This window comes from Macaca mulatta, chromosome 8 (assembly GCF_049350105.2).
Source record: "Macaca mulatta isolate MMU2019108-1 chromosome 8, T2T-MMU8v2.0, whole genome shotgun sequence".
NCBI lineage: Eukaryota > Metazoa > Chordata > Mammalia > Primates > Cercopithecidae > Macaca > Macaca mulatta.
In genome coordinates, this window is record NC_133413.1 from 40,793,986 (window position 1) to 40,807,886 (window position 13,901).

The following is a 13,901-nucleotide window of genomic DNA, read 5'->3' on the forward strand; positions in this document are numbered from 1 at the left end:
AGAGAGTGGTAGCCATACATAATAACCAACTTGGATATGACGTCAAAAGTAATGGGGGCACCACTATGGAGGGCAGGGGAGGACGTGATGTGGCTCACAGAGCACCCAGCACTGGACTGGGTCAGAAGGACATTGTCACTCTTCACTAGAAGAAAGGTTAACCCAAGAGGATGATCTTTAAAGTCTTCGAATAAGTGAAATACTTTTGGAATTAGGTCACAAAATAAAACTTGTAACTGAATCAGAGGTAGTGTCTGAAAGGGTGGATTGAGGTCAGGAAAGCCTAAGGTCAGATCGCATCTCTCAGGAAGAGCCCAGAAGAATATCTTTAACTTAGTTTGTAAAAGATTGACTCGTCTAAGCAAAATGAATCTATTTCCTTGCGGTATTCAAATAGGTGCAAAGAGAAAGGGAAGGCAGTTGTTTCTATAAGTAAAATGTAAGTTTGACTAAACATAAAATCTTAACAAGATTTTTTGATCTTAAATCTTCTGTTAAAATCTTAACAGAAGATTTTTTTCTCAACCTTTTTTGAACCTTAAGAAACCTTATATAATGTAAAAAAAAAAGAGAGAGAGAGAGAGAGATAACAAGAGCCCCAAAGCAGATAAATGGATTACATAAATTGGTGGTATACGTTAATGTGCTTAATTGTTTGGGGCAGCATTTCTCCAACTTTCATTGTCTGAAAATCCTCCTCTGGTAATAAGTTCTTTTTTTCTCATTTAGGAAAATTGTAGCTGAATATGAAAAGACTATTGCTCAAATGATTGGTAAGGAGAACATTTTGTTTTTCGAGGGTATGAGCCATAGGATCTGTCTTAGTCTGTTCAGCCTGGTATAACAAAATACTGTAAGCTAGGTAGCTTATAAACAACAAACATTTTTCATAGCTCTGGAGACAGGAAAGTTCAAGGTGCCCACAGATGAGATGTCTGGGGAGGGCCCATTCCTCATAGAAGGGGCTGGCTAGCTCTCTGGGGTCTCTTTTATAAGGACACTAATCCTGACATGATCGCCTCCCAAATTCCCTTCCATGCCCACTCTCACCCTGAACATACTCATACACTGGGAATTAGGTTTCAATACATAATTCCCAGGGGTAGCATAAACCATAGCCGGATGCCTGGATGATTTTCAGACCATGTCACAAACTTTTATTTGTCTGTCACTTAGATACAGTTGTCTCATTATTCGTGGGAGGTATGTTCTGTAAAGTTGCTGCAAACACTGAATTAGTGAATACTAAACACTGCTTCTGGCCAGGCGTGGTGGCTCACACCTGTAATCCCAGCACTTTGGGAGGCCGAGATGGGTGGATCACCTGAGGTTGAGAGTTCGAAACCAGCCTGACCAACATGGAGAAACCCCATCTCTACTAATAATACAAAATTAGCTGGACGTGGTGGCGCATGCCTGTAATCCCAGCTACTCGGGAGGCTGAGGCAGGAGAATCACTTGAACCTGGGAGGCCGAGGTTGTGGTGAGCAGAGATCGTGCCATTGCACTCCAGCCTGGGCAACAAGAGCAAAACTCCATGTCAAAAAATAAGTAAATAAACACTGCTCCTAGGGGAAAGACAGAGTTAGATTCCTGCATCTGGCCACAACATTTTCATTGACTGATAGGTATATAACCTTGTCTTATGTGTGTTCCTGTTTAAAGACACCTTATTTAATATATATGGTTGATTCATTAACATTGAGGTCACAGTGGGCGGCACTTTGGCTCATATCTGAACACAGCTTCTGTTTTGTATGTATTTTAAGGAGCCTCACTGTCTTCTTGTGCTTAGTATCACTAGACAGCACTGTAGCACTGCCCTTGGAGGCCACTCAGAACAGTGAGGTCTCCAGCAAAAGAACACAAATGCAACAAACGTGGCCCAAATAGACCACAAGAAGAACACTTGTTTATGGAATGAATCAAGAAGGCAGAGTATTGCTTTGTTCACTGTCAGCTGAGAGCGTGCATATCAGGTGACTAATGCATTTTTGCCACTCTGCACACATCCACAAATGACTATTGTAAGTCCAGGAGGATAGATTTGAGGATGACAAATTTTAGCAAGTAGGCGAATTGGGAAATATGTACTTGGTGAATAATGAGGGTCAACTGTAGTTAGGTTCATTTTAGAGGATGGCAGGCCTTGAATTCTGTGACTGTTGGTGGCCTGGTCACATCACTAACACCTGCTGGGAGCATCCTGTATTTTGGTGCAGGGTTCTTACTCTAGTGCAGGTTGTAATTTCTCTGCATCAGACCCAGTGGTGCCTTTACAAAACAACAAGATTGAGCCTCCTGCATTGAATTTAGAGTCTCTTCTCATCCGTATCGTAAGGATCGACTCCCTAAACCAAAGTCTGGCCTTTCTCCACTAAATTACCGAAATGATACTTTCTACTGTCCACATCACCTAATACCTTCCCAGCTCCGGGCCTTACCACAGCTGTTCTTCTCTATAGAATATTCTCCTCCTAGGTAGCTGTATGGTTCACACCCTCGTTTCTGTCCGGTCTCTGCTCAAATCTCTCCTCTGAGAGCGGGTACTTTCTGTACAGTAACAGCCCCCTCCTCACCCCCATTCCCCCTTACCCTGCCTTGTTTTTTCCCCATCGCTTGTCACCACGCATCTCCCCCAACTAGAATGTAAGCCGTGAGAGCAGGAACTTGGTCACATCCCTGGCTGTATCCCTATCACCGAGAACACTGCTTGGCTTCTAGGGAGTCTCTATTTGTTGAATAAATATGTCATTCGTTTTGACTTGTGATTCCCAGAAGATGAACAAAGGACAAGTATGACCTCTCAGAAAAGCTTCCAGCAACTGACCATGGAGAAGGAACAGGCCCTGGCCGACCTTAACTCTGTGGAAAGGTCCCTTTCTGATCTCTTCAGGAGATACGAGAACCTGAAAGGTGTTCTGGAAGGGTTCAAGAAGGTAGAGTGTTTTTTCCCTCTGTTCCGGGTGTATTTCCAATAGTGTATTTCCTTGGTAACTGGTCATCAAATACATATGCCAGAGGTTGTGGGTATCCTTCTAAATAGGAGCTCAGGACCTACTGGCCTTGTATCCTCTATTCCAGTGAAGCTGGATTTTTCCACATTTTTCCTTCTTTGGTTGTTCAGGCATCTGGCCCAATGGGTGGCCATGTCTTGGCCATTCCTCTCCTGTGTCAAGCCAATAAACCCCAGGCTGTGGCGTAGACTGCAAGAACTATTAATTGAACCCTCAGACCTCAGGTGAATTCTAGAAATGTTCTTTCTGATAATTCACCATTTCAGTTTTAGTAAAAGGGATTAGAAGGAATTCCATGTCACTGAAAAATTCAAGCTGCATATTCTAGAAGAATTAACTATAATATTTCAAATTTAGATATAAATGGGCCTGTTGATTTAATTTAGCTTTACCATATCAACCAGACACAATTATAGCAAGGAAATGTCTTTATTTTCATATTAAAATAAAAATGAAACTGGCCAGTTTATCAAATATGGAAGTCAAATTGCCATTCAGTTTTGAATAACTGCCTTCCTAAAGTAGGCATATTGGTATAACTGACCCTTACTGTATGATATTGAAAATTAACACATGAAGACATTATGTAGAATTTCCTCAATGAGAATTACATGTGGCTATTTCAAATTACTGCAGAGTATGAATAAAAGGCAGATATCTGAGTTAATTCGATTTTTCCATTCTTTAAAAAATGAAAACTCTGATACATGGTAGATTAGAAGAAACAAAATGACCTGTTTAGTTTCAATTTTTGCTTTGGAACAGAATGAAGAAGCCTTGAAGAAATGTGCTCAGGATTACTTAGCCAGAGTTAAACAAGAGGAGCAGCGATACCAGGCCCTGAAAATCCATGCAGAAGAAAAACTGGACAAGTAAGAACTTGTAAATTTTGAATTTCACTCTTCATGATGTTGTGGGAAAATTGACAGAGGAAAAAAAAATTCACTGTTTTGCAACTCCAGGTTGTATTTGTATGTGTTTATTTCACTTTTTAAACCCCTTTCCCATTGTTAAAACGTTAAAAAGTAAGAAAAGGTATATCTGCTCCTGCCTCCTTCCACTGGGTTCCCATCTTTCTCTATGCCAGGTAATCACTGTTGTTAGTTTCTGTTTTTTCTTCCTATTAAAATTTTTTTCTCCTTTTTTATATGATTATAGCATACTTCGCTGTTTTTGCTTAGCAATATAATTTTGAGAATCTTTCCCTGTCAGTGCAAGAAGAGCTTCGTCTTTTTTTTTTCTAATGGTATTCCATTGTTGGAATGTATCATTTATTTAACAGTCCCCTCCTGTTAGCCATTAAAGTTAATTCAAATGTCTTGCTGCCACAGACAGTGCTGTAGTAAGTGACCTGGTAGGTGATCGTTTTGCATGCCTGTGAGTTATCTTTATGATCTGTATGTTAGAAAAGGAATTGCTAGACCAAAGCGTATATGAATTTATAATTGTAAGTGTTGTTAGATTGGCCCCATTAGACTTTTATCATTTTATAGCCTTATATAATACATGAGAGCATCTCTCTTTTTTCTGCAGCTATGCCAACAGATCAACGTTTTTATTTTCTGCAAATCAAATAGGTGAAAATGATATTTCAACATAGGTATTTGTTTTTGGCAAGCAACAGAGCATTCATTTATTTATTTATTTATTTTATTTTTATTTTTTTGAGACGGAGTTTCGCTCTGTCACCCAGGCTGGAGTGGAGCAGTGTGATCTAGGCTCACTGCAACCTCCGTCTCCCGGGTTCAAGCAATTCTGCCTCAGCCTCCCAAGTAGCTGGGATTACAGGCACACGCCACCACACCCAGCTAATTTTTTGTATTTTTAGTAGAGACAGGGTTTCACCATGTTGGCCAGGCTGGCGTGGAACTCCTGACCTCAAGTGATCCGCCTGCCTCAGCTTCCCAAAGTGCTGGGATTACAGGTGTGAGCCACTGCGCCCAGCCCCAGAGCATTTATTTTAATGTAATTTTGATTTGCATTTATCTTATGAATGAAATTGAATATATTTCAGCATTTATTAATATATTTGCTTTACTATGAATTACTCTATTCTTTGCCCATTTTCCTATTGTCAGTTTATATATTTTATATATTAGGGACACCAGCCCTTTGTGATAAGAATTTTGAATAATTTTTCAAGTTTATCATTTGTCTTTTGCCTCTGCCTGTGGTGTTTTTTGATATTCAGAAATTTACTTTTATGTGCTGAAATGTATTAGTCATTTCTTTTACAGCATCTGGATTCCTTGTCATAGTAACAAGTATCTTCCCCATGCTGGATAGAAAATATTCTACCATGTTTTACTTACACATTTTGGCTTAGTTTTTTTAATCCTTAAATCTAATGCATTTGGAGTTTATCCTGGGGAGTGTTATCCAACTTGATTTTTTGTCTTTTTTGGGACAGAGTCTCACTCTGTCACCCATGCTGGAGTGCAGTGGCACAATGTCAGCTCACTGCAACCTCCACCTTCTGGGTTCAAGCGATTCTTCTGCTTCAGCCTTCCGAGGAGCTGGAATTGCAGGCACCCGCCACCATGCCCAGCTAATTTTTGTATTTTTAGTAGAGACGGGGTTTTGCCATGTTGGGCAGGCTGGTCTCGAACTTCTGACCTCAAGTGATCCACCTGCCTTGGTCTCCCCAAGTGCTGGGGTTACAGGCATGAACCACTGCACCTGGCCTCCAACTTGACTTTTTAACTAAAAGGTAATACATACTTCTACATTTTGATGCCTAAATTTCTATTTGTAGAAACAGAAGTTCCCCTGCCCCCTTCCCACTCCCATAGTACTGTATTAGGTTTCTTGTGTATTCTTCTCCATAGGTTATACAGATCCCTCTATGTATTATACATAGGTTTATTGTATATCCCTCTCGTCTTTTCTTTGTGTCTGTATAAATACTATGATTTTGAACTATAAAAAATATTTACAATATTGGAATCACATTAGACAAATTTCCTTTTTCCCTCAATAGCATATCATGGCCATTTTTTCATGTCAGAACATACAGCTGAATCTCATTCTTTTTATTAGGTCGTGGAACTCTAGCGTTTCTTTATTGATGGGCACTTAGTTACAAACTTTCTTCCATTGAAGGTAACACTACAGCGAACGTCCTGTGCACTCATCATTGTGCCAGGTGGAAGTATTTCTGTGAATACATAACTGAAAGTGGGATTGCTGCGTCGGAGGGCGTGTACACTTTAAGTTGTCCTGGTGACTACTGCATTGCCTGCCACAGGGCAGCGCCAGTTTCCAACCGCCCATTGGCACATGAGCCTGCCTGTCTCCTTGTATCTTGGCCCACACAGGACTATCCTTGTTAATTTTTGCCAATTCAATCAATTTTCAAAGCTTATCATTTTAATTTACATGCCTCTGATCACTAATGAGGCTTTAGCATCCTTTCATCAGTTTACTGGCTGTTCATCAACTGACATTTATGGTTTTTAAGAATGTCTTTAACTTCTCATTAATAAACTCATTCCCTGTAGGCCTGTGTCTCACAGATGTCAGTGGTTAGTATCCCGACTCTAGCTGTGATTGTCTCCGAAATTATCCAGTCCGCTTTTGTACTGGGCTATAAAAAAAAAAAAATCTAAGACTGTTGTAGAAACCATTTGCTGTGAGATACAAATTTTGAAGTTGTAAATTGAATTTTTATAAATTAAAATGGGATTATTTAGGTCACCGATTTTTGTGTTTTCTTTTATCATGCAGTCAATTCTTTGGGGGCTGTGCCTCCCAGATGTCAGTGGTTAGTATCCTGGCTTTGACTAGTGGCTAATCATGTGCTTTTTGTCTCTTTATTCCACCCAAACACCATAAACAGAGCCAATGAGGAGATTGCGCAGGTTCGAACAAAAGCAAAGGCTGAGAGTGCAGCTCTCCATGCTGGACTCCGGAAAGAGCAGATGAAGGTGGAGTCCCTGGAAAGGGCCCTACAGCAGAAGGTACAGAAAGGGGCCTGATCTGGGTGGCCACAGAGACGTTTGGTTTTCCTCCTCAGCAGTGACTCGCTTATGACAGATCTGGGTGAAAGAGGCCTTGGCTTTCTGCTCAGACACTTCAGTCCATCTCCTTTCTGAACTGATCCAGGTGGAAACAAGTCAAACCATTAAATTTACAAGCACATCATGCGGAAATCATCCGTAGGCAGGGTGCAGAGAGGAAGTTGCATTTTAACTGAAGTTCAGAACACCTTCCTAGTTGGGGTCTTGAGACTGCCTTTCTTTCTTTCTTTTTGTTTTTATGCAATATATTAATATGAAGCCATCTCCCCCTTCATTGCTTTAGATCAGTGATTTGCAGTTGGGGGCAGTTTTGCCCTCCAGGGGGTGTTAGGTGTTAGGTAATGTGTGGAGATATATTTGTTTGGTTGTCACCACTGGGAGATGCTATTGGTATAAAGTGCAGGAGGCCAGGGATGCTGTTAAACATCCTGCAATGCACAGGACAGCCCCTGACAACACACTTATCCATCCTAAAACATCAGCAGTGCTGCTTTGAGAAACTGCTATAGATCAGTGAAAACCAGGACTAGCAACAATCCCTGTTTCTCACTAAGCAATTTTTAGCTTTCCATTTTTATATGTCTCCGGTGTATTTTCCTTACTGCGTTTCCAATTATGTACTCATACCTGTGCCATCCATTCATCAAGAGCAGGAGTTTTTATCACAGGGTCTGATAGCCCCTAGAATGGTGCTCTGTAGGAGATTCAGACTCCAGCATCCCTGGAGATGCTAATGGATTGAGTGAGACCCAGATACTTATGTTTTTGACAAGTACCCCAGATAATTCCTCTGATAACAAGAGAATTGGGGAACTAAGAGATTCATGGACGAGTTTCAGAGGGTTGGTGACTGTCTTCACCCTTTACTCAATTTAAGCATGATTTTATGAGTACATTGTTTTTGAGATGTGTAGCCTTTTTTTCTTTAAAGCATCTCTGATGTAGAAAAGTTAAAAATCACTGAATTGGGATGTCTAGGGTAGGGTATATCCAGACTTGGGACTAGTTAACTCTATTTGCCTTTATTTCAGAATACAAAGTGGCCTGCGTAATTGTGTCTTTTGTCTTTCAGAACCAAGAAATTGAAGAACTGACAAAAATCTGTGATGAGCTGATTGCAAAGCTGGGAAAGGCTGACTGAGACTCCCCCTGTTAGCTCAACAGATCTGCATTTGGCTGCTTCTCTTGTGACCACAATTATCTTGCCTTATCCAGGAATAATCGCCCCTTTGCAGAGAAAAAAAAAAACTTAAAAAAAGCACATGTCTACTGCTGCCTGTCCCGCTTTGCTGCCAATGCAACAGCCCTGGAAGAAACCCTAGAGGGTTGCGTAGTCTAGAAAGGAGTGTGACCTGACAGTGCCGGAGCCTTCCAGTTCCCCATATGAAGGTTCCATTAGGCTGCTGAGTTTGGGTTTGTGATTTCTTTATGTTTAGTTTGTTTTAAAGTCATCTTTACTTTCCCAAATGTGTTAAAATTTGTAGCTCCTCTTTGGGGTCTTCTACACCACCTGTCTGATTTTTTTTTGTGTGATCTATTTAATCTTTTAATTTTTTAATATCAGTGGTTTTATTTAAGGAGACAATTTGGCCTATTGTTACTTCCAGTTTATAATCAAGAAGGGGCTCTGGGTCCCCTTTTATTACACACACTCTCACACACATACATGTATATTTATAGATGCTGCTACTCTTTTCCCTGAAGCATAGTCAAGTAAGAACTTGTCTGCAGAAGGACATATTTCCTTCGATGTGAGACCCTATTTTGAAATAGAGTCCTGACTCAGAACACCAACTTAAGAATTTGGGGGATTAAAGATATGAAGACCACAGTGTTGGGTTTTCATGTCTGCAGAAGACTATTTGCCATGACATTTTGTTGGCCTGGTATTTGGACACTCCTCAGCTTTAATGGGTGTGGCCCCTTTAGGGTTAGTCCTCAGACTGATGGTAGTGTCTGCTTTCTGCATGAACGGCAATATGGGAGGCCCTCCAAGCTAGGGTTTGGCAAATCTGCCCTAGAGTCATTTACTCTCCTCTGTCTCCATTTGTTGATACAAAATCAACATTTAGTCTTCATTATCTTTTTTTTTTTTTTTTGAGACAGCGTTTTGATCTATTTTAAATATGTGAAGAAAATCTACTTGTAAAAGGCTCAGATCTTAATTAAAAGGTAGCACCGTTACCAATTATAAGGCAAAGAAATGTTTTTTTCCCATTGTTCTTCAGATGTTGAAAAGAAAGCAAAAATTACCTTCTAACTTAAGACAGAATTTTTAACAAAATGAGCAGTAAAAGTCACGTGAACCACTCCAAAAATCAGTGCATTTTGCATATATTTAAACAAAGACAGCTTGAATACTGGGAAGAGGAGTGCAAGGAGAAGGTCTGTACTAACAAAGCCAAATTCCTCAAGCTCTTACTGGACTCAGTTCAGAGTGGTGGGCCATTAACCCCAACATGGAATTTTTCCATATAAATCTCAATGAATTCACTTTCATTTGAATAGGCAAACCCAAATCCATGCAAGTGTTTTAAAGCACTCTCCTGTCTTAATCTTACACCCTGAAAGTCTTCATGGTGATATGCACTATATTCAGTATATATATGTTTTCCTATTTCTCTTGTAAAACTATTGCATGATCCAACTTCAGCAATGAATTGTGCCTAGTGGAGAACCTCTATAGATCTTAAAAAATGAATTTTTCTTTAGCAGTGTGTTACTCACATGGGTGCAATCTTTAGCCCCAGGGAGGTCAATAATGTCTTTTAAAGCCAGAAGTCACATTTTACCAATATGCATTTATCATAATTGGTGCTTAGGCTGTATTTTCAAGCCTATTGTCTTAACATTTTGTATAAAAAAGAACAACAGAAATTATCTGTCGTTTGAGAAGTGGCTTGACAATCATTTGAGCTTTGAAAGCAGTCGTTTGTGGTGTAATATGAATGCTGTCCTAGTGGTCATAGTACCAAGGGCATGTGTCTCCCCTTGGTCTAACTGATTTCCTCTTTAGTCCTCTACTGCTAAAGAAGTTAATTTTGCATTTTGCAGAAACGTTGATTGCTAAATCTTTTTGCTGCTGTGTTTTGGTGTTTTCATGTTTACTTGTTTTATATTGATCTGTTTTAAGTATGAAAGGCTTATAGTGGCCTCCACTGTAAATCTATAGTCATCTTTTTAAGCTTATTGTGTTTAAGAAAGTAGCTATGTGATAAACAGAGGTAACGGCAGTCCTTCCCTAGCGCACTGGTGGAAGAGACCCCTTAAGAACCTGACCCCAGTGAATGAAGCTGATGCACAGGGAGACAGGGAGCACCAGAGTACCCTCGTTAAGTGATACTTGCCCTGGCCTCTTAGCCATGACCATTACAAGGAAATATCCCCCATTCTAACTTAACAGATGCCGCTTCTCCAAAGAGAATTAAAATGTAGTTTGTACAGATCAAGAGAATATACTGGGCAGAATGAAGTATGTTTGTTTATTTTTCTTTAAAATAAAAAAGGGTTTTGGAACTCCGGAGAGTAAGAATATAGTATAGAGTTTGCCTCAACACGTGTGAGGGCCAAATAACATGCTAGCTAGGCAATAATAAACCCTGTTACAGAAGAGAAAAAAAGGCCGGGCACAGTGGCTTATTCCCGTAATCCCAACACTGCGGAAGGCCGAGGCAGGAGGTTCGCCTGAGGCCAGGAGTGTGAGACCTACCTAGGCAACATGGTGAAACCTTGTCTCTACCAAAAATATAAAAATTAGCTGGGCATGGTGGCACGTGCCTGTGGTCCCAGCTACTTGGGAGGCTGAGGTGGGAGGATCACTTGAGCATGGGAGGTCAAGGCTGCAGTGAGCCATGATCATGCCACTGCACTCCATCTTGGGTGACAGCAAGATCTTGTCTCAAAAAAACAACAAGAAAAAAAAAAAACGAAAAAACAAACCAGAAGTGAAAAAGGAAAGTAGAAGGCAGCTGTTGGCCTAGATGGTGGTTTGGGAATATTAGGTGATCCTGTTGAGATTCTGGATCCAGAGCAATTTCTTTAGCTTTTGACTTTGCCAAAGTGTAGATAGCCTTTATCCAGCAGTATTTTAATTGGGGAATGCAACGTGAGGCCGACTGAACAATTTCCCCCGTGGCTGCCCGGATAGTCACAGTCAAGGTTAGAGGAGTCTCCTTCCAGCCAGTGACCTACCCAAACCTTTTGTTCTATAAAACTGCTCTGGAAATACCGGGAAGCCCAGTTTCTCACGTGGTTTCTAGCTTCTTCGACTCAGCCCAAATTAGGAAGTACAGAAGCACATGATGTTGAAAAACCTAGGATTTGGCAGCCTTCCAGAATGGTATGGAATCTGAGGGAAGATTTATGTTTCGTTTTGGAGGACAGCTCAAGTTGAATTTTCTTTCTAGCCAGTTACCCTTTCAACCTACCCATACTTTGTACAGCTCTCACACAAATACTTAGATATTTATTAGACAGCCCTGAATTCGTTCTAATTATAAACAGGGAGAGTAAACCACCCCCACATGTTCCTGGGCTGGGTAAAATGTTCCTGGGCTGGAGTGAAGCACTCCTTTTCCATAAAGGTAACAAAGGGTTCAGTGGTTACTCTAAGCTCAAAAGGGTTTTTTAAGAGCAAGCATTGGTTAAGTCTGTGTATACTGATTGGAAGTGATTCAGCACATTCTTTTTTAGTGGAGTAAAATTTCTGAAGCCCCCTTTTAACTTCCTTTTGGTTTTTCATTATAACTGGTAGCCATCTCATGAACTGTCTCTGACTGTTGTCTCTGCCGTCATATGATTGTGAGCTTGCTCTCTGACTTGCATTTCTGACTTTATCCTGTTGTTGGGAAGATAGAAACTAGGTTTTGAAAGATTACATGATTCAAGTGAGGGATTTTAAAGTAAAGATGTGTATATTCTGAAGAATCCAAAAGATAACAGATTATTATTATTTGCTTATGAAAGAACAATATAGTCTGGGAATCCCAGAATGTCAAGCCAAAGGTCTAAGAAGTCTTATCTTCTTCAAATATTTTAATAAAGAAGTATTTCAAGGAGATATCTGCCCAGAAAGGTTTGACTGGCCTCCAGATTCCAGTTATTTTTAAAAAGCAATTTACCACTAAATCCTTGAGTCTCCATAGAGTAACAGTAAAGAAACTAATATAACGGACTCTCCTCTCAAAGGATCTCCTCTGGCAGAGAGTATCAGCGGCAGCATTCTCCAGGGAAGACCCATCCCCTAGTGCCAGAGCTTGCATCCTGGAGACTAAAGATTGCACTTTTCGTAGTTTTTCGTCCAAATGCAATCCCATTTCTGTGCCTCTTAGCATGCAGTTAGATTTGGACAAACAAGATTCCTAAGGAATGACTTTATTAACTATAATATGGTTACAGCTATTATATAAATATATATATTCTGGTTATAGTTCTAATATGGAGATGTTGCGTGCAATGCTGGCCTGTGGCAGTCTGTGTAATGCTTTAACTTGTATGGAGGAGGCCAGACTCAGAGCTGAGATGTGGCCTGAACCTTCCCTGTATCGATCCTTTAATTTAGAACTCTCAAGATGCCACTTTCTCCCCCTCTGCCTTTTAGTGGTATCTGAAATACACTCAAAACAGAAATTTCCTGGTCACATCATTAACTGCTAATTCTATATTTATAAAGAATTTTCAGATGGACATATACAAATCTGAACTCAAACCATCCCCAGTCCAGATACAGGGCAGTGTGTAGGTGACCACACCAGAGCCTCAGCCTTGGTCCTTCTCAGCCATCGGGATAGGAACCAGGCATTTCTTTTAAATCTCAGAGGTAGCAGTAAACTTTTCAGTATTGCTGTTAGCAAGTGTGTGTTTGCCAATAGATATCCATTATACTAATGTGCCAAGTAAATGTTCATTGCACATCTGCTTCCACTGTGTCCCCACGGGTGCCATGAAGTGTGTGAGGAACCCCTCATCTGGAGGGATGAGCGCTGCATTGACTACTGCTATCAGGATTGTGTTGTGTGGAATATTCATCTACATAAATTTTATATGCACAGTAATTTCCCTTTTTATATGTCAAGTAACTATTTGTAAAAGTTATACTCACAAATTATTATAATGATTACTAATATATTTTTTCCATGTTTCATTGCCTGAATAAAAACTGTTTACCACTGTTAGATTTGGGAGTGTGTGTGTGTGTGTGTGGTGTTGGTACTTTTCCTGGTTATAAGTTATCCCTGAATGTGAAAATTTGTGGCAGCCCTGCTTTTATGAGCCCCATATTTCAACCTAAAAATAGGAAAGATCACATTTTCTCTACACTCATTTTATGCATGTGGTTGGGTGTGTAACTAAAAACAAAACAAACTTTGGAATTCGGATACTGCCATGTAGATGTCGTGCCTTTGCATCTGTGCAAACAAAGTTTTTAGCTGGGTGCTTCTTCGTTTTGCTTAGAGACTGGTTGTCTGCCCTGGCATTTTTCAAGTCACCCCAAGCTTTCTGACTCGAAGGACCTGGGGTAAGGCAGAACTATGTAAATAGTGCAGAGCAAAGAGTTGCTGTGTTTTGTTTCTTCTAGGTTCAATGCAGTACCAGGAATAACTTTTTAAATACTAGCTAAGCCAGCTGTCCGCTTTAAAGGGATAGGAGATGGGGCAGGAAATTTTGTGGGTTGTGTTACAGGAAAAGACAAATTAAGAGGATAGTTAAGGCTTCGTTTTACAACTAGCTGGAGATCCACTTAGGAAAATCAGAGAACTATCACTTTTCTTGCTGTTTGCCACATCTTCAGACAGTGTAGCCTCTACAGTCCTCAAAAGGCATATTTCTCACTCCTGCGCTTCTGAATCACCAGGAGAGAATCTTC

At 40.3% G+C, this 13,901-nt stretch overlaps 1 protein-coding gene across 42 annotated transcripts in view; it reads left to right on the plus strand.

Annotated features, from left to right (window-relative positions):
• The window catches only part of TACC1 (transforming acidic coiled-coil containing protein 1), a 125,608-nt gene extending 112,399 nt beyond the window's left edge, over positions 1-13,209 (plus strand). For all 42 annotated transcript variants that reach the window (XM_077943499.1, XM_077943504.1, XM_077943479.1 and 39 more), the window contains 5 exons: positions 730-773; positions 2,779-2,939; positions 3,783-3,889; positions 6,856-6,976; positions 8,109-13,209. In XM_077943499.1, the coding sequence (XP_077799625.1) occupies positions 730-773; positions 2,779-2,939; positions 3,783-3,889; positions 6,856-6,976; positions 8,109-8,177 (502 nt within the window). In that variant the 3' untranslated portion in view covers positions 8,178-13,209. The remainder of the gene's footprint in view (positions 1-729; positions 774-2,778; positions 2,940-3,782; positions 3,890-6,855; positions 6,977-8,108) is intronic.
• Positions 13,210-13,901: the final 692 nt, after the last annotated feature.